Raw genomic sequence first — 21,996 nt, forward strand, 5'->3', positions numbered from 1 at the left:
AAGAGAAGGCTGAGGGGGGACCTGGTGGCTGTCTATAAACTTACTAGGGGGGACCAGCGGGGTTTGGGAGAGACCTTGTTCCCCCGAGCGCCTCCCAGAGTAACAAGGAATAATGGCCATATGTTGCTAGAGAGTAGATTCAGGCTAGACATTAGGAGGCGCTACTTCACAGTCAGGGTGGCTAGGATCTGGAACCAACTTCCAAGGGAAGTGGTGATAGCTCCTACCCTGGGGGTCTTTAAGAGGAAGCTTAATGTTTACCTGGTGGGGTCATTTGAGCCCAGTTTTCTCTCCTGCCCAGGGCAGGGGGTCAGACTAGAAGATCTACAAGGTCCCTTCCGACCCTACATCTATGAATCTATAATAGCTCACATAAAGGCTTACTTTTGTATATTGTATGGGAGGAGGTTGAGGGGTATATGTGCTGGGGCGGTTTGGAGTGTATGTGGGGGATGGGTGATTGTGGGGGGGCATATGGGGGCCTTCCCACTAGGTCCTAGTAGCTGGCCAGGGGTAGCAGAAGGGGGGGCACAAAGCATGTGCAGAAAAGCTTGCCCAGGCAGTGCGGTGCACGTACGTTCTGCCCCTTATCCCAGTCTGGCCCATGACTGCCCCCATGGTGCTTCACATGGAGAAGCCCCATGTCCACTCACTCCTGCCCAGGGCAGCCCATACCATGGTCCCACACATATCTGCCCTGTGCCTGCTGATGGCCCTGGCCAGCATCCCACAGGGACTGTTCTTGCTGTGGCAGAAGCAAGCAGAAGCAGCCCCACCAGAAATCTGTGTGATTTGGGTCGGGCTGGGGTGGTGCCAGTAGCGAGCGTGGGATGGGTGTGGGCAGTAGCATGGCACAGGATACCCTAGGCAGGAGTGGGTGGGGCTCGGCCCCATGTGGAGCACCCTGGGCCAGATATAATCAACTGACAGGCCAGATCTGTCAGAGCATCCCACAGGGAGGCAAGGAGGAAAGGACAGGGTTCTCCTGTCCAAAAGAGTGTTCAAAAGACTTCAAAAGATCTAGGTATATACTTAAAACAACAGATATGGGAGGAGTGTAGGGCTAATCAGCTCCCACCTTCCTCTGGGTAGGCAGTAAGGTGTAGAAACCTCTAGACCAGTATGTTACAGAGACCACTTGCAAGAAAAGGGATCCTCCCTTTTATCTGCCACTGCTTGCTTCCTCCTCCTTCAAGGCTGCTTATCACCTGCAATCCAGTTAAATCTTAACCCTAAGGGGCTGTGCAGGCAGCTGGCCACTGGTTTGTTAGTTCAGCATGGTAACATATTTTCAATAAACAGATGTCCTGTACCATATTCTGGTGAGCTGTGTAAAGGAATCAAAGGGACTAGGGACAGAAATTTCACATAAACTGGTTTAAGTGAGCAGAAACTGGTTTAAACCTGTAATAGAACAGAAGTTCCATGCACATAACCCAGTTTCAAAGGCTAGGAACAGATGTTCAAAAAGCCCAACCCTGAATTTTGGCTGGGGTTGTCTGATGCCAGATGTCTTTCCTGCTCATGCAGGGGGCTGGACCCGACAATCCTTCGGGGTCCCTTCCAGACCTATAATTCTATTAATTGATTCAATCTTTGCACGTAATCTAACCTGCAGAGCTTGAACTGATTTGCAAGTGGATAGACATTTTGTTTTGATTCTGGAATTGCAGCCACATGCCTGCAGTGGCGCAGGCTAGAAACTGAGGGACGCTACAGCGAGCCCCCCACTTCTCTTCCACAATGCTGGGCTGAGGGGAGGCATGGCTGGCTCTGGCAGGATGCTATGATTACAGAGGGGTTTAAGCCCCCACCCTGCCTGCACAGGCCCCAGCTGGAGTGTGCCTGGAGAGGGAGGGGGTAGCAGCACTTGCCAGGCTTTGCTACCCCTAGCACTCTGAGGCAAAGGGTGAGGGGAGAGAGGACTGCTTGTGTGGACTGTATGCATCTGTTGATGATACTGAGCTTTTCAATCTCCCTCTCTCTGCTTCTTCATACTGTCTACAAACCTGACAAACAAAGGAGCCAGCAGGCAGCTGATAACACAAAGTTTATTAGCCCATCAAAAAAACAAAGCCTCTCTCATTAGTTCAAGCCCTCCTTAAACAGCTTTATCCAAGGAAGGAATGGAGGGACATTACTAGCTGACCTGTTGATTAACTTTAGAAAGTCCTAAGTGGACACTGTTCTGTTTGCCTTTGTCCCAGTGAAATTGGAGACACACACAGACACTGCTCAGCTTCAGCTAGCTCGGGGGAGGCGTGACTACATGCCAACTAGGCTCCATGTGGCTGGGGGTCTGTGCTGTGGGAGAGGGAGGGAGAGGGGGATCCCTGCTTGAACAGCAAATGGTGAGGGGTGGGGGGAAGCCAGGCAGATGCTGCTGTGCCTGAATCCCCTACCTGCTTCTCAGTCAGCCAGAGCAGCGATAGTGCTTACTAACCAGTCCCCCATAGCAGCGATAGTGCTTACTTTACCATATGCCCCAGTGACACTGCTTACTTAACTATGCCCCTGTGCACGGTGAGTGGCAGAATAAACCCCCTCCCTGCCCCTTTTGCCTCAGGGGGCCATGCCAGCTGGCCTCTGGCCACACCCCTACCCCAGCTGTTGGAGTGGCAAGGAGGGAGGGACCCTGACAGGGCAACAGCTCCTGTTATGGTGTCCTGGGGAGCACAAGCCTCTTCCTGGTGGGAGGGCTGTGCTGCTGCATACTGTGTGGATAAGTGGTGGCAGCCCTAGGAGGGACTTGTGGGGCTATAGCCACCCCAAAATTTGGCTTGGCCCCCGTAGTCACCACTCTGAGCCAGATGTAGGCCAGCATGGCCCCCTGAGGGGAAGAGGGCAGGGAGGGGGTTTATTCCCTCTTCTGTCCCCTCTCCCTATGGGGGACCCCAGCCAGGGTCATCTGCCTGTCTGGGTGTGAGCAGCAGAGGCTGTGGCCAGGGCTGGCAGAGGCTACTACAATGTGGGCTGGAATGGGGGTAGAGTGGCTGCAGCCTGCACCAGATGGGCAGCGGTGGTGGCAGCAGGGCTCAGAGGGGTGGCTATGTGGGCTAAGTTGAATTTTGGGGTGGCAGTAGCCCCCCAAGACCTCCCTAGCTCCGATGCTGCTCATCCTCCCCAGGCTGTGCCAGCTCTGCTCACCCGGCTCCTGCCTGCAGTGCAGCCCTGCCCTCACGAGGAAGAGGCTTGCACTCCTCAGGACACCATGACAGGGGCTGCTGTCCCCTCAGTGTCCTTGCCCCCTTGCAAGGGGGACACAAGTTAATAGGGCCTGGGGCTGAGGAGGTGAGCCTGTGCTGTACGCACTACTGCGGGGGCTGGTGCTGTCCTGGATGCCGCTGTCCAGTGGGTAGAAGGGGCCATGGGATAGGAGTTTTCCTTTATGGAAATAAGTTCAATCTATGTAGGTTAGACTAAACTGCAAAGATTGAATCAATTCAGGCTCCAGCTTTTTGAATGTCTGTCCCTAGCTAGTAGGAGGAAGGACCCAGCACAGAATCTCAAACTATTTTAGATGTTTAGCAAAGATGTACCTACTCCATATAAATATACCAAAGATTTCCAAGCAGGAGGAATACCGTATAGTTAGTTCTAAAGAAGGCAATAGGATTCGCATAAAACAAGGGTGGTCAACCTACAGCAAGAGGTAGTGGTATAAGCAAACTCTGTGTGTGCCATTTGGCAGATTAGGGAAGGGAGAGGCAGCAGAAGAGTCAATAGAGCAAGAAGAAGAATGCAGAGCAGGACATTAGGCAGTGTGCACAGGGCAGGGAGTAGAAAGTAGAGGAGGATATTGGGCAGACAGCAGAAAGCAGTTCTCAGCAGACTGGGTAGAGGAAGGGGATCAGAGTGGCACTCAGGAAGGCCACAAGCCTAATGTATGGCATGTCTGCCAAAAAGACTGGCCCACACTGATATAGCATATCTTAGACATATAAATTGCCTGCACATTTTCCATGCTATAGAATTTAAATATAGTAAAATTATAATCAATCAGTTCAGCATTTCTAACTGCCTTCTTCCTAAATTCGAATAAAAGAAAATCCTTCAGATTTGCAAAGAATAAACTGCACAGAACCCACTGAAATCTCAAAACCATAGTAGCCATTTTTCAAAAGGTGTTTTGAATGCCCCATGTATTTCTTTACTTCAATGAAAAGGAAAGTTCACCTTATTGAATGGTAGGTCAAACAAAATCCAAGACCCTGTTATTAAAATGGGGTATGGATATTGATGAGATTTTCACATTCTTAATTCAAAATGTGAAAATTCAACTAAAAATCCAACATTGTTTGAGAATAACAAATTAAATACAGAGCTTAAAATCAGTGGGACTTTTCCTTACAGCTAGCTGCAACTAAAAAGTAGACAGAATATCAAAAACCCTGACTGAAGGAACCTAGTTTAGCAGCTGGCAAGAAGCTTGGATGATGAGATTTCTGAATAGCATTACAACATGTGGCTCTCCAGAGCAACACACAGCATTTCAAACTGTTAAGTGACATTAGGTGAGTAGACTACTAGGGGTAGATCCAGGAAGTGTAGTTGTTGAGTTGCACCCCTCTGATTCCTACACCATCCAAAGTTTAACATTAAGTGCCTGACACTGGCAGCAGAATTTCTATTCAGGCAGCAGTGATTGAATTACTTGACTTCATGGCTCATTGTAATCTACCTAGTTCCTTCTGAATTCTTCATTCCATAGGTGTTAATGACCCTGGCTCCCTTTTAATGGTCTTAATGTTCCAATAATCAAGCAAGCCTTTCTTCTACAGTTGTTATCTGGTAGCTGCTCTGGTAATGCAGCTCCTATTTCACAGCCCTGCAGCCTGCTTTTAACTAGCTAAAAATGTTAACTCAGGTGTCGAAATGTTAACTCATACAAGCATTAACTCAGTTGTAGAAATAACTTCCATTGAAATAATGGATACAAAATCGAGACGCTTAAGAAAACTAGATTTTGTTTTATGAATCTAAAAAAGATGTACATTTAATTCTAATGACCATAGAACTAACGAAACAACATCTTTTGATTTTTTTTTTTAACTGAGTTGGTTGTGAGGTTTTTTTACATAATATATGACATGGCAAAGTAATACATATTCCAATAAAGTTATTTGTTTTTTGCTTCAATCTTAAACTGAATAATACAGCCATGGGCCCCTTGCATATTAGTAAAGCTTCTAGTTTCTTTTTAAGTGGAGAAAAATGTGTGTTATATGTGATGGTACCACACAATCTGCACCCTGCTTATTAAACTACTAAATCGGTACAGCTGATATCATGTGGGGACCAAATCAAATCTTTAGTGTTCTGAACAGAAGTAGTAGACAATTTACCACCAACTATAGCACTAGGGTCCACGTTACTATTCAAAAACATTAAGAGAAATAATAAAACATGCACTGCTGGCTTAATTTTGTTACTTGTGAACCAAATATCTTGAAACTTACCAAAGGAACTGCCCATGTAAAAGACCAAATGCAAGACAATTGTGCCATTTTTAAGTCAGTCTCTTTAAATGATGTAGTAACTAAACTGTTTAATTAATTGCTTCTATTAAAAACATAGATGTATACTATTTTCATGTTCACATAATATAGAAAGATTAAGTGGAATTTTTTCACATTTAAAAAAAAAAGAAATCAAGTTATGACCAAGTGTGAGATATTTAAGACTAATGGGTTTTGGGGGGAAGTTATTAAAAAATAATAATAGAATGGAACACATTTTTCCATCTTGATAAAGGTCAAATCCATGATAACTTCTATGATTATATTCAACTTCCATGAAGTGCTCTCCATTGGCAGATCCAAATGGCTGTCAAGATTCACTTTACAGTTGAAACAAAGGTACATGACTGGCCCCAAATTGCACAGGAAGACAGGAAAGAACTGGGAATAGAACCTTAGATCACTTTATATACCATCTACTACTCTCTTCACCAGGTTACTTTGATGAAATGATTTATTTACTGTAGACTTTTATCACTGAACTTTGCCCAAATATGCTACAGCTATGAAGAAGGAACAGCTTTTAACAGAAACCTAAGAGCACACTGCACATCTAAACTCATGAAAAGAGGAATCTTTTAATCTCCAGGCCATAAAAAAACCAACAGCTATCAGAATGATTAGGTCTTGAGTTAAAAGCAAGATTATAAAACTTAATATTTACTACGTGTACAATATGGTACTTTACTTTTTTAAAGCCTTTTTCAAAGCACTAACTAATTAATCCTCCAACACCCCGTAAGGTAGTTAAGTGTTATTATCCCCATTTTACAGCTGGGAAAACAGGTGCACAGACGTTAAGTGACTTGCCTAAGAGCAATGAGTCAGTGAGAAGATGCAGTAGTTCCTGTCTCTCAGCATCTCTCTCAGCATTCTAAGCACGCAATGCATAAGAAAATGTAGGGGGGAAACAGATATTCAAAAGGGATTATATCACTTTCTCAATTAGCTTTTAAGTGCTTCTGTATATGCAATTCTTTGTAAATGATAATTATTTTTATAACACTTTGCCATCCCATCCACCTGTTTTCTATATTTCTTCATCTGTTTCTACAACTTTTAAGTGAGAGACCAGGAAGACTTGAGGAAGTCAAAGTGTCCTGAGAAAGGGCATTTTGTGCTCAAAGGCTAGTCTAACATTTCTCCCAACTATACAGTGGGTGCATCTAAATGTGCATTTACGTTGCATTAAATTTACTGCACATTAAGTGGAAACAGGCCAGTGTCTACATGTGCAGGTGTTAAAGCTCACTAATTCTGTGTGTGGTCTGACTTAGGGCTAAAGTTAGTCCCAAGTCAGTCCACACACACAGTGTTACTGCACAGTAAGGCGTCCATACATGTGTTACTGAGCAGTAACTAATCAGGCATAAATTTGATACCTGCATCATGGAGGTATCAATTTTACACCCAAGTCGGTGTAAGTCAACTGGTTAATAGTTACTGCACAGTATGGGCTAGCTGATGACACTGTCTGGCAGAGAGGAAGTGTACAGGGATATGAGTCTAAAGTGCAATAGAAAAGTTGCATCTTTTATACCTTTGTTATACACTGAATAACTAGAGGAACCAATCAGATTCCAATGATCACAGAAGAAAACCAATTCCACTCACCATATAGATGCCTCTGCAGGTACATCTATTTCACTATGTTGGTATGTGTACCATCATCCCCTTACTATTGAACCTCCTTCAATTCTTCCTGGAAGATGTGTTACTTGACTTATTGTGCAGTCCCTTCCAGCCCTACTTTCCTATGATCCTATACTGTCATAAGTGTTTTCTGCAAGGGCCTTGAAACTCTTTGCTTGGTACAGATTGACAACCCAACCTGGTACTCTCTTCCAAAAAAGGAGACGGAAGTGGTGAACATGGTTAGAAGCTCATTAAACTAAGGAGAAAAAGGGTCAAGGGGAAAAGAGGCCTTCGAAAAGCTGAGGCCTTGTTGAGTCAAGGTTCTAGCATTAGCAAGACAGTCAGGGGCATAGGGTTTCTACATTATCGAAAAAATGTCATCAAAAAACCCTTGCTTCTCATATTTCCCCTGGACCTTTATGGATACAACAATATTCCAAACCTAAAGACTTTAAAACTTTTTCAAAACTGGTGTTTATTTGATCCAACTCCATCATTTTTCCTGTAAGTCTACACTGGTCTCCCCAGTTAGTTCTTAATTTCTCCTTTCACTAAATTACTATAGCACCACTAGAACACAAAACAACCCTCAAAAAAGTCAGTAGGAGTCTTTATACTGACTTAAATGGATGCTAGAACAAATCATTAACATTTATTTTTTTTCTGATTTCTTACTGTCCTTGTATTATGCTGTTTCATTGCCTCTGGCCAACCATGTGCATTCACTCATCTTTTCTTGCCTCGCTAAAACAGGGAATTTTAGGCTAAGGGAATAATTCCGTAGCTGTACGGACAAAACAGTCTCTGAGTGACCCTTTCCTTTCAGGCTTCCTACCCGAGGGTCACAGAGTATGACATTTACAACAACAAAGAAAAACCCCAAACTCATCCAGTGTTGTTAGTAAAACAACACCAGAAAAACAGTCTGAGTAGCAACTGGATGTTGAAAACTCTTTGCTCAAAGGTACTGACCATTTCTTCCTTCTACTTGCTGTTCTAAAGTTCTGTCTAAAGTAGATGACTCTGGCATTTAGAAATGCAGGAAAGTAAATAGTATAAGCTTAATTATATAAGCTCTATGGTGATGGGAGATTCCCTATACAAAGGATTCCTTGTTTGGCCTATTGGAAAAGTTGCCCTCCAAATGATGGAGCTAAAGACCAGAATCTGTTCTTCATATACTAGTTTTTTTATAGTAACAGCTATAGTAGCTGTCACAGTATTATCTAGGCCTTTCCTTTGTAAAGGAAATCTTTACAGAAGATTTATAATAGGCTTCTGCTCCTTTCCCTTTCCTGATTATTGGGTATTTTGCTTGAGGCTTGTGGGTTTTAGTTTTTGTTCTTTATTTTGATTTGATCATTTCATTGTTTTGCATAAGTACTTAAATCTTTGCAAATATAGTGCAAAAGCATTGTGGGAGACAAAGAGCTTGCAGCACATCCCGGAAGAGACCAATCCAGCCTTCTTCCACACCATGATCAAGAATGCTGTCTCTATATTCTACATATTTTATTCTGGACTTCATAAGTTCCATAGTTCCAGCAGAGATGGAGACCTGGTCAATCATAGCAAGGGTTTGGCCTTCTGGGGACTCTGAATATTAGAAAGTCTTTAACTGAAGATAAAAGTTGTATAGGACAAAAACATTTGCAATATTTCACAGTTCAAGGGACAAGTCAATCATAACTGCTTTGTTGTGACCCACTTCAGTCCCAGAGTAGACTAAAAGTGGATCTTCTAGTCTTGTTCCCACCCCAAACTCATTATGAACGTTTAGGAATAGTCCTTCACAACTCAGTGTTCCATTTCACTAATCTGTCACATTATACCCCCAACTCATTCAACTCCATACAAATCTAACATCAGATTTAGTATTAGAAGATGATCTCAGTTCTGTCTGGTATTTCTCCTCCAACCCTCTCCCCCACCAGTCTTATTACAGACAGAAGCATTCTGTTATTTAGATTTAAAAGGGTACCTTGATAGGAGGAAAGATTGGTATAAGAGTGGAAGCTTTCTCCCTCTCATTGATTTTTTTCAGTCATTAGACATTCCAGCTGAACTACAAAGCCTGAAAAGCCTAAAAACCACCTGCGTTAACAATTTAACATCTTCACAGAATCATAGAAAAGGACAGTTGGAAGGGACCTCAGGAGGTCATCTAGTCCAATCGTGCTCAACGCAGGACCATCCACAACTATATCATCCCAGCCAAGGTTTTATCATATGCTGATCTGATTTGCACTGACAATGGAAGCCCTCCTACATGCATTAAATCTTTTGGGGTGTGAACACAGTTTGACAGACATTTAATTATAGAATCTAAAAATAAATGGCTCACTATCTGATCAGTCCTTGGACAGGTTACTGATTTCATTTTGGGAAATGTGAGTACCACTCTTTCACCCTTTTGCACTTGTCCAGTGGGAAAACAGGGGCTCACCTGAAGTTACCTCTGCTTGACTCTTGATGAAGTTGGACCATTCACTCTTAGCTATTCAGCCCAGATATGGACAGATCTGTATTTGATGCACTCTGAATCCTACAGTGCTTTCTATTCAGTGCACTTCAGCTTTGTGCAGACAGGTGGCCTCCCCCTTCATCAGAACATTTCAAACTGGCTGCAAAAATATACGGCAGCACTGCTCTCTAGCCAGTGAAGGGTAACAAAATAATTTATATATCTCCCTTTGTGACAAGACCAACCTGTAATTTTTGCTGCCTTTTCCTCTTGATTCACTCTGTTCTCTTCATCTTCTTCATTGTCTTCCTCAAAATCATCTAAATTTCCAATGTCAGCTTGCTTCATACTCATCAAACTAGCCAGGCTTTGCATGTCTTCATCCCTACATGATAAATTTCAACAAACCAAATAAGTAATTTTAAAAATCCATTAATGCCAGGCTTGATACTGTTTTATTGTTAAAAAAAATACTATTAAAAAAATCCCTTTTCCTTATTAGAGAGCCTGGTTTAAACTGTCAATCTAGATGGGCTTTGGATAAGATATAATTACATGTACATAATATTACTTCTACATTACAAGTTTTCCCATTAGAAAATGTTTTAAAAAATTAAGTGTTAGCTTAACTCTTTCATTTTAAATTTTTTAATCAGTGCAGAAGTTACAGAGAACAGTAATTTCCTTGTTTTGGATAAGATGAGGCTACTTGGTCAGCCCCCTGCTTCTATGCACCGTGTGTGATCTGTAACCACATCTTCTGAACTCCAAGATACTGTTCGGTAAACAGGAACTCCTTTCATAAACCCACTAGTACGTTAGCTAGGAAAAGTTCTCCATCTGAAGGGCCAACATCTGTCCCTGCATGCATGTACCACTGAAGTGTTGATTACAATTGAAGCTTGCTGAAAACATGGCTGTAGGCAAAAGATTTAAAGCAATGAATGTTCTAAGTGCATTTCCATAGTAACCAACATGTCTTTAAGCATTTGATGTCATTCTTGAAGCCTGGATGGCCTCATCCCTTTTTTAAAAACTCTTTTCAATGTTTTTATATTGATTAGTTATACTATTTTATAGTAACTTTGTAAGTCTAGTCACCCTCTTGCTCACAGTAATTAATATTTTTAAATGGGGAAGTAAAATATCATTAATTTCCTTTCTCTCACTTTATAAGATGATCATGATAAAACAGGATGGGTGGATTTGATGTCTGACACTTTCATAGCAATAATGAAAATTATTTTAAAAGCTATTGTACACGATAAGGAACTAACAGATATGCACAATCCAGGCTTAAATTCTGCACACACATACAAGAGTTACATAACACACATGAATAGTTTCAGTGGGTTTAATGCCTGTTTAAATTGTAAACATTGGGACAGGAATTTTCTTTTCTGTCGTGTTTGTATGCTACTAAATGAAATGAGGTCCAATAGCTTACTAGAGGCTTCTAAGTGCTCTTGTGATATGAATAACAATAATTAAGAATAAGAATATTCAATAAATAGCCATCAAGAAATTGCAAAGATCCCTCTCTTATTGTGAAACCCTCACAATAAAATATGCACACTAGCAACTCATATTCAGGTATAAATCCTAGAATCTTCTAGCAAAAATGAGGGGGAAAGTTCCAAGATGATAGTCTATCAAGTTAAACATACAGAAAATCCTCTACTGTTGTTTCCACTTCCTTGATAATCAATAATTTAAAGCCAACTCTTGAACCAAACAAATTAAATGCTGTATCAGCACAGCCAGAATACAAATCCTATTTATTGCAGACTCACTATTCTTCTGTATACAGTGATGATGGAAGCAACAGGCCTTTAGATCTCAAATGCAACAATTCATCTGTATTCTGGAAGTGAGGAGGCCTCCTAAAGAAATACTTTTATTTTTCTTATTTTATTATTCTGTAAACACATGTAGAATACCATTGTTTTATTCAATAAGAAAGATTCAACAAAAAAGCAAAAAACTCTCATGTAATTCTATTTGAAGTCCTGTAATTACTTTCTGATAAGGCTAAAAAGTTTTTTCTCTTTTTTAAATCAAAAGAAAATGATCACGAATATAAGGATTTTGTTGTTATAATATAATGAGTTAAATTATTTCCCTTGAAAATCATAAAAGAAAATTGAGAGCACATTAGGGGATTCTGAACTTTATAAAATTATGATAGCCTAGAGGAGATATGAGTCAATGTTAGTCAAGTGCATAGTTTTGTAATGTGTACTAGACCACACCTACAATTTTCTCATTTCTTTTTCAGAAGAGAAGATATTCCACTTGTTTTTAAGGTTATTTATGAATTGAAACAGTACTTCCTTAAAAACAAGCTGATGCTACTTTGGTTTTTGGCTGTTAAGTTATACATAACATTAAGCATATTCTTGAATACTATCACTTTCAGTGAAACTTTAATTATGTGCCAATCTAAAGAGATATACTTTTCATGAGTCAGGGCGTAAAGCAGCAGTATCACATAGCCTAAGACAGAGATTTCGTCTGCATGGACTCTTGATGAGCCACAAAAAGATGGGGCTAACTTCTCCTCCTCATTTCCAGTTGCTACGCTGCTTTAAATGACAGATAAAAAAATCATACATTTCTAATATTATTTTAAAAAAAATGAGCACATACTGTGGTCTCCAAAGCGATGGCCTAGGATAGCAAATGGGAAAGGAGATTTTCTGTGCAATTGCAAATGGCAGAACATATGATCAATTAAGAAACTCATCATGCCAAAATCAAGACAGCAAAATGAATAAGTCTGGGATGCCTTTTATCAACAGTTCTGAGACAGGGCACATGCTGTATAAGGGTGGGAAGCATCAACTGTCACCCTCTGGACAGTCAAAGCTGTCCACAAGACACTGATATCCAGAAAAAAAATCAGCAGACATGGAAAAACCACCTGTTCTACCATCTCTTTATCCTGCCAGCCCCATATTCTCATATTCTATATGGAAAAGAAAGGGGCAGAAAATGAGCCAATTTGCCAAACATTCTGCCCACTTCAATAAAAAAGCAGGCATAGTGCCTCAAATGCTTTAAAAATAAAGGGAAGAGCATTTGGAAAGCCAATCCCTAGCCTCTCTGCTCTGAGGTTTGCTGAGGTAAAATAAATAGGACAGTCATGCTACACAGGAAATGGGAAGATCAACGTGCAAGTGAGGTGGTTTTACTGAACCCTACCCCAAGCAACCCAAGAGTGATCCCTCTGCCCCTTTCATCCTAACTCTGCAATAACAGGCTTAGGCTCTTTTCGGTTCTTGTGGAAAAGGGGTGCTTCTACTTAGCCTCCCCCAACCTTTCTTCTAGGTATGTTTTTGAGTAAACCCTGATGTTTCACTCCAAACCTCCCCTAACTTCTGCTCTCTTTCAAAGCTGTGGATATTTTTAGGCTGATGCAAGCTATTTAAAAGTTAGGAGTTGATTTCGGGTCTCTGGTGAACAGGAGACCATAGTCAGAACAGGAAACTACTTTCACTGAGACTCAGAAACAAAAGTATGGCAAGAATGATTGCTATGCTGAAGGATACTCTCAACTCCTGCCATTCTATACAACTAGAGCGCTCTCTACTCACAGAGTTCTTTGAAAGGTAACACAAAGCAGCCTATCTGGTGAAAAACTTACGTGGCTTTTCCTTCCCTCAGGAAAATACATGATAAAGAGAACTGCAGGGTGGCAGATACCACTTTCTTAGACAAAGGCTTGAATTTTAACTTGACATCTGTCTGTGTAGGCATGGGGCTTGCATATTGCTTCATGTTGATAATGCTGGTGGCAAGCGCTTTTCTACGTCCAGAAGGCGATTCCTGAAAGTAAACAGAAAGCAAAAAGGAAAGAGTTGTAACATATAAAAATTGGAATTTCATAAAGAACAACAACAAAAAACCCACATCCTGAATAGATCTACATTGTTCTTTTTTTTTTTTCTTTCTCCAACAGGAGAGGCAATACAGCCTGGGAAGTATTATCTGGAGATACAAACTCAGTTCTAAGCCTGGCTCAATTATTATGGGTGAACTTAGAGGAAAGGCTTAGCCCACTGAATAAAAGCTTTTCTTCTGATCCCAGAGGATCAGACTCTAAATAACTAAGGCTTTGATCCAGATATGGGATCCATACAGGAGACTCATATATTCACTAAAGTTGATGGGACTCTGCATGGGCAAAAAAATCTAACTGTATCAATCCAGTTGCAGGTCGATAGCTCAGTACTGGACTGATGGTGCTTACCCATCCTATAAATGAGTTGTAAAAATTACTATTTCTATATTGCCTTTAAAAACCTTGAAGTACTGTATAGTAACAGTAACATATGTATTATTTGGTGCATCGACTAGAATTTAAGCATCGAACTTAAATGACATAGTTCACTGAGATATTTTCTTTCTGACATATGTTGTTTCCATATAATCTGAGTTTCAGATTTCTAAAGTTCTAGAACTAATAATAAAACCTTTGAGGAAAAAAAAGATTAAAATAAAAGACGGACTTTATCTTTATTTCAATACAAAGATGTTGCTCACATTTAGAAAACAGATACACATTAATAAAAAATGCATCTAAGAAGCTACAACAGTTTAGTCCCCAAACCTCAGCATAATAATAAAGAAATAATTATATATGCCTAGTGACAAAACAAAACAAAAAAGCCCTGTTGTTAACTCTTCTGAAAAAGATTCCCATAATAAATCTACATTTTACTACAGTCGACAATTTATGTTGAATAAAGAATAGTAATTCAATCAAAACATTCAAGCATCCTTTTTCAAAGTACTTGACATTTCTGCCCAGTAGAATAAGTCAGAATGTAATATGTCATCCCCAAAGAATACCTTGTTTAAAAAACTAGCCTTATCTGTCAGATTATGCACAGCAATATAATACAGAACTATTAGTGCATGTAGATACCCTATGAATGAATTTCAAAAATGCATCAAACACTTGAGAAGGATTTAGGCCCTCTCAGAAGAAATACTTAAGAATATGCAAATACTCTCAACTGAATCAAGTTGAACAGATGCGACTATCACAAACAATACAAGTGCTCTTTCCCTGGCCGCCACTGTCAATCAAAGAACAAGATTAAGGTCCAAGGTTCTGACAATGTGTAAAATGAAAAGTATGATCAGGGAGTTTCAATTTATTACACTGATATGAACAACAATAATCTGTCATTGTACTGTACCTTTAGAATAATTAAATACTACAGCCCATTATATAGAATACAAGATTTTCTGCAACATCTGTTCTGAAAGTGATTCATGAGAACTGGCACAATGTTTTTGTTTTCTATGTAATTGTGAATAAATCATTTATTTCTCAACAACGATAATTTACGTTACATAATAATTATTTTTCTTTACTACATCACTGCAACTAGATAAAACCAAAGATAAGTTGCTCTATTAAAAGCCTGTTCTACAGCGCTACATTTAAAGTCTCTGCTTATTTTAAATGATTTTTTTATTTGTTTGTTTGCTTTTATAAAGGGAAGTCGACTAAACCTTTCAAAAAGATCTCCAAATGGTTTTAGAGAAAAAAGCTGTTGTGAACTTTCTGCTATTGTATTGTATCTAAAATGCCACTGGAGGTAACGCAAGAACAAGTACAAACGTATTATTGGTATAGCAATAACTATATACTTGTTCTGGTGCATGTCAATCAGAAAAGGAGGAAGAGAAAATTTACAATAGCTTGAATTATGCTCCCTTACAGTTATGCTAATTTACAGTTAGACCAAAAGGAAATCATTAAAGTATGTGGGCTGTAATGATCAGGCAATATCTGTCATATTTTGTACTCAGTTTTCTTTTTCAGTCAATTAGGATGGCTTCTTGCTCGAGGACAACCCTAAAATACCTTACCATGGTCTGTTCTAATTTTTTTTCTATTTGTGACAACATAGGGTACTTATTTTTATTTAGGGGGGCAGCTATTTAATGTGGGGAAGCTATTACCAGTTCTGTGCCTTCCAAACCTGATACTGAAGTTTTAATTAAACACATGTACAATAAAATGATAGTTTTATTAACTTTAAGGGACACAATTCAAACGCTATATTAGAATAAATATGCTGTCAGGTCCCCACTCTGTTTCACCAAAAGAAACAGATTAGAGAAAATCTGTATCCCAAAGCCTGGGAGAACTAAGATCTCAAGCAGAACATAGGACAAAATCTGGTAACTTAGTTATAGGCCTCTGAATGAATTGTCAGCCAGATACCAAATACCCAATGTACTGAAATATCGTGGTATGTCTTGGGCTGTCAGTGAAAATCAACCTCCTGGTTCAGTCTAGATAAAAACAGATGTCAGGTTTATCCCAAGTCTGACTGTCCAAGGCATTTACTTGCATCAAAAGAGGCATGGGGCAGTCATTTACTTGAATGAAAATGAACTCAAATCAGCCCCAATTTTCTCAGGATAAACTTATCTCAGACTAGAAATATATGTTATCAAATGAAGCTGATCTGCTTAATTGGGTGCTACCCCAGCTCCCAGACCATGTGCTGTGCCCTGCCGACCCATGCTACATCCATTCCATACAAAGCGATAGCTACCACTGTCCCCCACAGCATGGGGGAGGCTCTGCCATGAGTGCCCAGAGGCGCTGACAGCCGCTGCTGCAGCCAGTGAGTACAGGGCTTAAAGCACCAGCTGCAGCAGTGGCAATCAGGGCCTCTGGGATTTGTGGCAGAGCCCCACCACACAGCACAGGGTAGTAGGGGTCAGCAGGGATCACCCCCCCGTCCTGTCTGGCACCTGCATGGCAGCTGTCACATTGCATGGGTACAGCGCAGCTCAGTAGGGCACAGTGTGCTGCCTGGGAGTTGGGGCAACTCCAGCACTCAGCCAGAGCCCAGCACCACTCAGCCCCAGCAGCCCCAGCTCCCATGCTGCACCCGTGCCATGAGGCAACTGCCATACAGGTGCCAGGCAGGGGGGACACTCCCTGTTGCCCCCCACCATGTGGAGGGCTTTGCCACAAGACTTCAGAGGCCCAGATCTCTGCTGCTGCAGCTAGTGAGTGCAGGGCCTTTTTTTTTTTTTTTAAAGTGCTGGGAGGCTGGGGCTGGGCTGGGGATGGGGCCAGGCAGGACAGCCACGGGGGCTTCTCCCACAGCTCCCCCTGCCTGGAGAGAGGTAGGCACACCTGGAGGACCCGCAGCTCTCCCCAGCCGATCTGAATCTCTGAATCAGCGCCAATACAGCATCAAAACTCCAAAACAGATTCGGCCAAATCAAAACAGAACAGTGATCCAAAACACCAAAACAAATTGCTGTACCTCCAAAATGGCTGAATCCAAAACGGAAATGAAACATAACTGTTTTGCACAGCCCTGGTTGACACACTAATTTTAACACACCCAAAGAACTGTGCATGAAATGCCATGGTTGTTCACTGATCAACTTCAACAGAATTTAACTCTCTTCCACTGACGTCATTGTGGCACCTCCAGTTTCACTGTCACTATCTGTCGAATCACTCTTACTACTTATTAGTTCCATTTCAGAATCAGATTGAGGCAAATCTGATTCTGAACTACTTGAACCACATTCTCTTTCATTAAAGGATGGTTTTACCAATGAGTCTATGGGCAAGGGCAACTTATCATCACACTGCATCTTCTTCATTAATTGTGCTTCTGACTGATTCTCCAGAAGCAAGAGGTTCTGACAACTAGAAACAAGCTTAGCGGTGCATTCCTTTGGTTTTGATTTGACCTGCACAGCCAATTAGGTGAATTCATAACTTGATTTTTGGTTTGGATTATTCTGTGAGTGCATTTACCCTGTTTACAAATCAATAAAACATATATGTACTCTCTCTCATACTTACTTGGGATAATCACCTGAAAAACATTAATTACAACTTTGAAACTGCCAAGCTTGCCTAATAGTGTGTTAGCATCCATTCACTGTTACTAATGAATTTTATGAAACAATGAATTTTTAGAAATGAAAAATTTTCAATGGAAAAATAAAGCACTGGAAAATTTTTCTGCCTCTCATGTCTGAATAAAACAGCACAAATTATTACTACCTTTTGTTGTGACTATACTGTGGCATGACAAAGGGTGTGCATATCTATTTGGCTTTACTTTGTGCCACCTGAAAAACTGTTATGGCAGCACAAAGGCAATGAAAGGCAACATCTGTTTCCACCCTAAAATATTTTGCAGACACTTGAAGTGGGATAATGGGTCTGTAGGATCCCAGAATAAAAGGTTCTGCCTTGAGAGAAATCTGATGGCCTGTTTTTACCCCCTGTAAACATCCCTGAATGGAGGAAGAAATGGAGATGATAAATTAGCCTGTAACTTACACGAATTCCTCCTTTACTCATTGTGTCCAGTTCTGGGGGTCCCACTACAGAAAGGAAGTGAAAAATTGGAGAGAATCCAGCGGAGTGCAACAAAAATGGTGAGGGGGCTGGGGGCACATGGCGTCTGAGGAGAGGCTGAGGGAACTAGACTTATATAGTTTGGAGAAGACAAAACTAAATGGGGAATTAATAGCAGACTTTAACTACCTGAGGGGTGGTTCCAAAGAGGATGGAGCTGGACTGTGTTCAGTGGTGACAGATGACAGAACAAGGAGCAATGGTCTCAAGTTGCAGCAAGGGAAGTTTAGGTTAGATATTAGAAAAAAACTCTTTCACAAGGAGGGTGTTAAAGCACAGGAACAGATTACCCAGAGAGGTTGTGGACTCTCCATCCTTAGAGGTTTTTAAGACCCAGCTAGACAAAGCCTTGCCTGGGATGATTAGGTGGGGATGGTCCTGCTTTGAGCAGAGGGTCGGACTAGATGACCTCCTGAAGCCCCTTTCAACCCTCATTTTCTATTATTCTGATTCTTTATCTCTCCTCAGCTCATTACATGCTACATCACATCTTGGGAACAGTGGAGCACAAGTGCAGCTCGATGACATTTATGGTGAAATAGTGGCAGGAGACTTGTTTCCCCTTGTGATGACAATGACAGTATTTTACGTGATAACATGACTAGAAATATATGTTATATATATGATATATATATAAGATATATGATAAGAGAGAGGGGTTGTCCTTGGTCAAGTGAAGCTGAAGAAGATCTTTGCTTCGGTTGTTCAGTACTGGTAAAATGATGGAAACCAGCTGTAAAGACAGTTTAGCCAGCCACTTGGGGATTCTCCCAACAAGGAGCAATCATCAAATGCTGGGAAGGAACAGATATACACTTGGCAGTCTGTTCTTTTCAGGTTTCCTGACCTTTTTTGAGTGGCAGGACTATACCAGGTGGCATATTCACCCCAAACTCCTAATTTTGTAATTTTCTTGCCAGATAATAGTAAAATAAGTGGGTCTGCAGATTCACATTCATTATAACACAAATGTGTGTTGGTAACACCCCGCCCCCCAGAAGAAAACCCAAAAAGCAGTCACCTTCAAAATCTGACTCAAAGTTGTTTATTGTTTTGGAGGTGGTGGTGGGGAGGGTGTTTGTATGTACTCTAGTCCTCCTTCCCACTCAAGAAAACGCACAGATTTTTCAAGTTCTGGTAAAAGTCAGACAGGCATCATGCACACTATGCATATTAAAGAAGCCATACTCTGCTTCGGAAGACAGTAGTATAGGTTTGTGTGCATTTGGGATCTATTAACATGTATGTGCACTTTGAGAGAAGAAAAAAATATACCGATTATGTACCCTGGTTATACTCTGACCTTTTATCCCCTGTGAGCAAGTGAGTGGAATGGAGAGAAACAGGTCCTGCTTAGCTGTTTATCCTCCTTCCAGAAACAGCTGTCTAGATCTTTAGTTTCTGATCTTCCACAGAATTTCTAGATCTCTAGAATTTTCTAGATCTCTAGTCACTGATCTTGCCACAGAATTTTCAAATGTAACCCCCCTGGATTATATTTTCAATACTAGCACATCATCTACTTTTCTTAAATTGAATTTGTATCACAATCTTCTACAGTGATCAAATATACCACACAAGGATACACCATCCTAAAATTCAACTCAGCCTGAAAAGTAATGAATTACCATAGCAGTCACCCTAACACTGGAAGTAGGGAAAGAAGGAACATTTCTTTCATGGGAGAAAAAAAACAATCCTTGAATCAGTAAAGAGATGCATCAAGACAGAAGAACACAAGTAAGATGAAGACAGGTAACAGCATCAACATGTCAAGATGAATGGTTCTAAATAAAAAGACTATCTAAAGCTACTACATGTGATATAAACATGGGTTAATCTGTCAAAACATAGATTTGTTTCACAGTAGGACATGGCATTTTATAGAAGATAAACCAGGAAGTTTAATTAATTAATTTTTTTCCAGGGATCAATGTTTTTCAAAACATCAGTAAATTGTACATGTACCCTGTATAGACAGAATTGAGCCCATACTACAAAAACTGCTGTACTACTAAAATAAAAGACTTAATAAAGCATGATGTCCCTTTAAAAATAATGATGCTGACATCTTAAGTTATTATGTCTCTCCATTATTAAAAAACAATGATAAATATGAGAAAGACTACCCCTCACAGCACAGTTCTATAAAATCAAGACCATATATAAGGTGTAAATAACAGGAATTAAAATACTATAAATGTGATGAGGACTTCTATTTACTCATTTATTTTTCTTATGCCGTATAACAAGATACAAAACATGCAGTTCTCGTACTGGGGCTACAGACCACTGGTGTCCTGAGAAAAGGTAGTAAATTTGGAAAAGCTTCTTAACTTACATCTATAGATGTCAAAATCATCATTGTAAAGGAGTGAAATGTGGAAGTGCCTGGATAAACAGCTGGAAGGCAGATGATTCAGGCTAACTGTCTCCGTACAGACAGAAAAGAAACAGGCAAATCCAGGTGTTAGAGATGCAAAAATATTTGTAATATTTCTGTATTACTTTTCCATGTAAGCAGGTGCTGGCATTGCTACGGGATGTTTCATGAATTATTGGGAAAGCCAGTTTTGTAATCATAAGAAAGAAGCTGTCTATGTTATCACAAACAGGAAAGAACATGGTTCACAAAATCAACTGCTGATCAAGGTAAGGTTCAAGAACACTTAGGCTAGAGGCTATGAGATATGCAAATGTGTTGAATCTCCATGTGAGAATCTTAAATTACTTTCTGTTGAATCTGCTAATGCTGATGTATATATAGTCTTACTTTAAGTTTATAATATATTCTGTGCCTGGCAGTCTGGTAGCATTCTTTCCCACACTTATGGCTGGAGTCATTTATTTGTTAATGCCTTGGAGAAACATAACAGATCCTTTAGAACAGGACTGTCCAAATGATGGGGTTAAGTTGCAGCCCCTGGGCACTCACCTGCCCGCTGCTCCCCCCATTGCTCCAGTTACAACAGCAGCTGGAGTCTCTGATCTCCCCCTTCATCCTCCAGCTGCTGCTTCCTGCCATCACAGGGCAGGGCAGTGCACAGAGCTGAGGGTGAGTTCAGGGCCACATGGGTGGAAGGGATGGAAATCACAACCGCGTGCTACAACGGTGGGGATGTGTATAGTGCAGTGGGGGATGGGCACCCTGTACAGCAGTGGCAGGGAAGATGCCCTTGTAGGTGCATGGTGCAAAATGAGGCGGTGGCGGGGGGGGGCCTCCCTATGGTTGCAGCTTGGGGGCCTCTTGCCCTACTGTGGCCTGCATGGCACGCAGCCTCAGCTGTTTAGAAGTTGTATAGCTCTACTTTAGAAAATGCAATAAATTACACACACACAAAAATAACTGTGAGATTTGTGGAAATTCAGGGCCTTGTAATGACTATCTGAAGAGATTTGAAATAACCAAGACTAACTGGCACTTTCACTTTACCTTAAGTTATTCTTAAACTCTAGTACAGTACATCGGTATATATTCAGAAATATGCAATATCTGATAAATAAGATGATGTAGAAAGTGTGCTATAAATCCCTTGAATTATGCTAGCCATTGCATTGCTCTTTTAGCAATAGAAAAAATATAGAAAAAAAGCAATGCACTTAGAAACCACTTCCCAAATAATTACAAACAGCAGCATTAGAAATCTGAAGGGAAGAAGAGCCAAACTCTAATTAAACAAAACAAAATAAAAATAATCTGAAAAAAAGATTCCCTTTGAAGTGCCATATGCTTAGGAGAACTTAAGCTTTTAAAAATTTCGAAGGGCTGTTTATACACTGTATAGCTTCTGCTTTGCTGAAAAAGTAAGGAACTATCAAAAGGCAAGGCTGCAGACAGAAATGACATTTGTTGCGCGATCGGCCCCTTGAAAGCACTTTAAAGCTGTGCCCAAACAGAAAAACACAGCTGCACAGACCTCCAATCGTGCGACAAATTAACCCTTATTTGTATG

The 21,996-nt window shown here is 40.7% G+C and overlaps 1 protein-coding gene across 10 annotated transcripts in view; it reads right to left on the reverse strand.

Moving 5' to 3' along the window:
- The window catches only part of EHBP1 (EH domain binding protein 1), a 334,374-nt gene that overhangs the window by 178,531 nt on the left and 133,847 nt on the right, over positions 1-21,996 (reverse strand). For all 10 annotated transcript variants that reach the window (XM_019549195.1, XM_019549196.1, XM_019549194.1 and 7 more), the window contains exons 6-7: positions 13,265-13,446; positions 9,864-10,003 (exon numbers count right to left, since the gene is read on the reverse strand). In XM_019549195.1, coding sequence (XP_019404740.1) covers positions 9,864-10,003; positions 13,265-13,446 — 322 coding nt within the window. The remainder of the gene's footprint in view (positions 1-9,863; positions 10,004-13,264; positions 13,447-21,996) is intronic.

Source organism: Crocodylus porosus, unplaced genomic scaffold (genome assembly GCF_001723895.1).
Source record: "Crocodylus porosus isolate Cpor-Errol unplaced genomic scaffold, CroPor_comp1, whole genome shotgun sequence".
Lineage (NCBI taxonomy): Eukaryota > Metazoa > Chordata > Crocodylia > Crocodylidae > Crocodylus > Crocodylus porosus.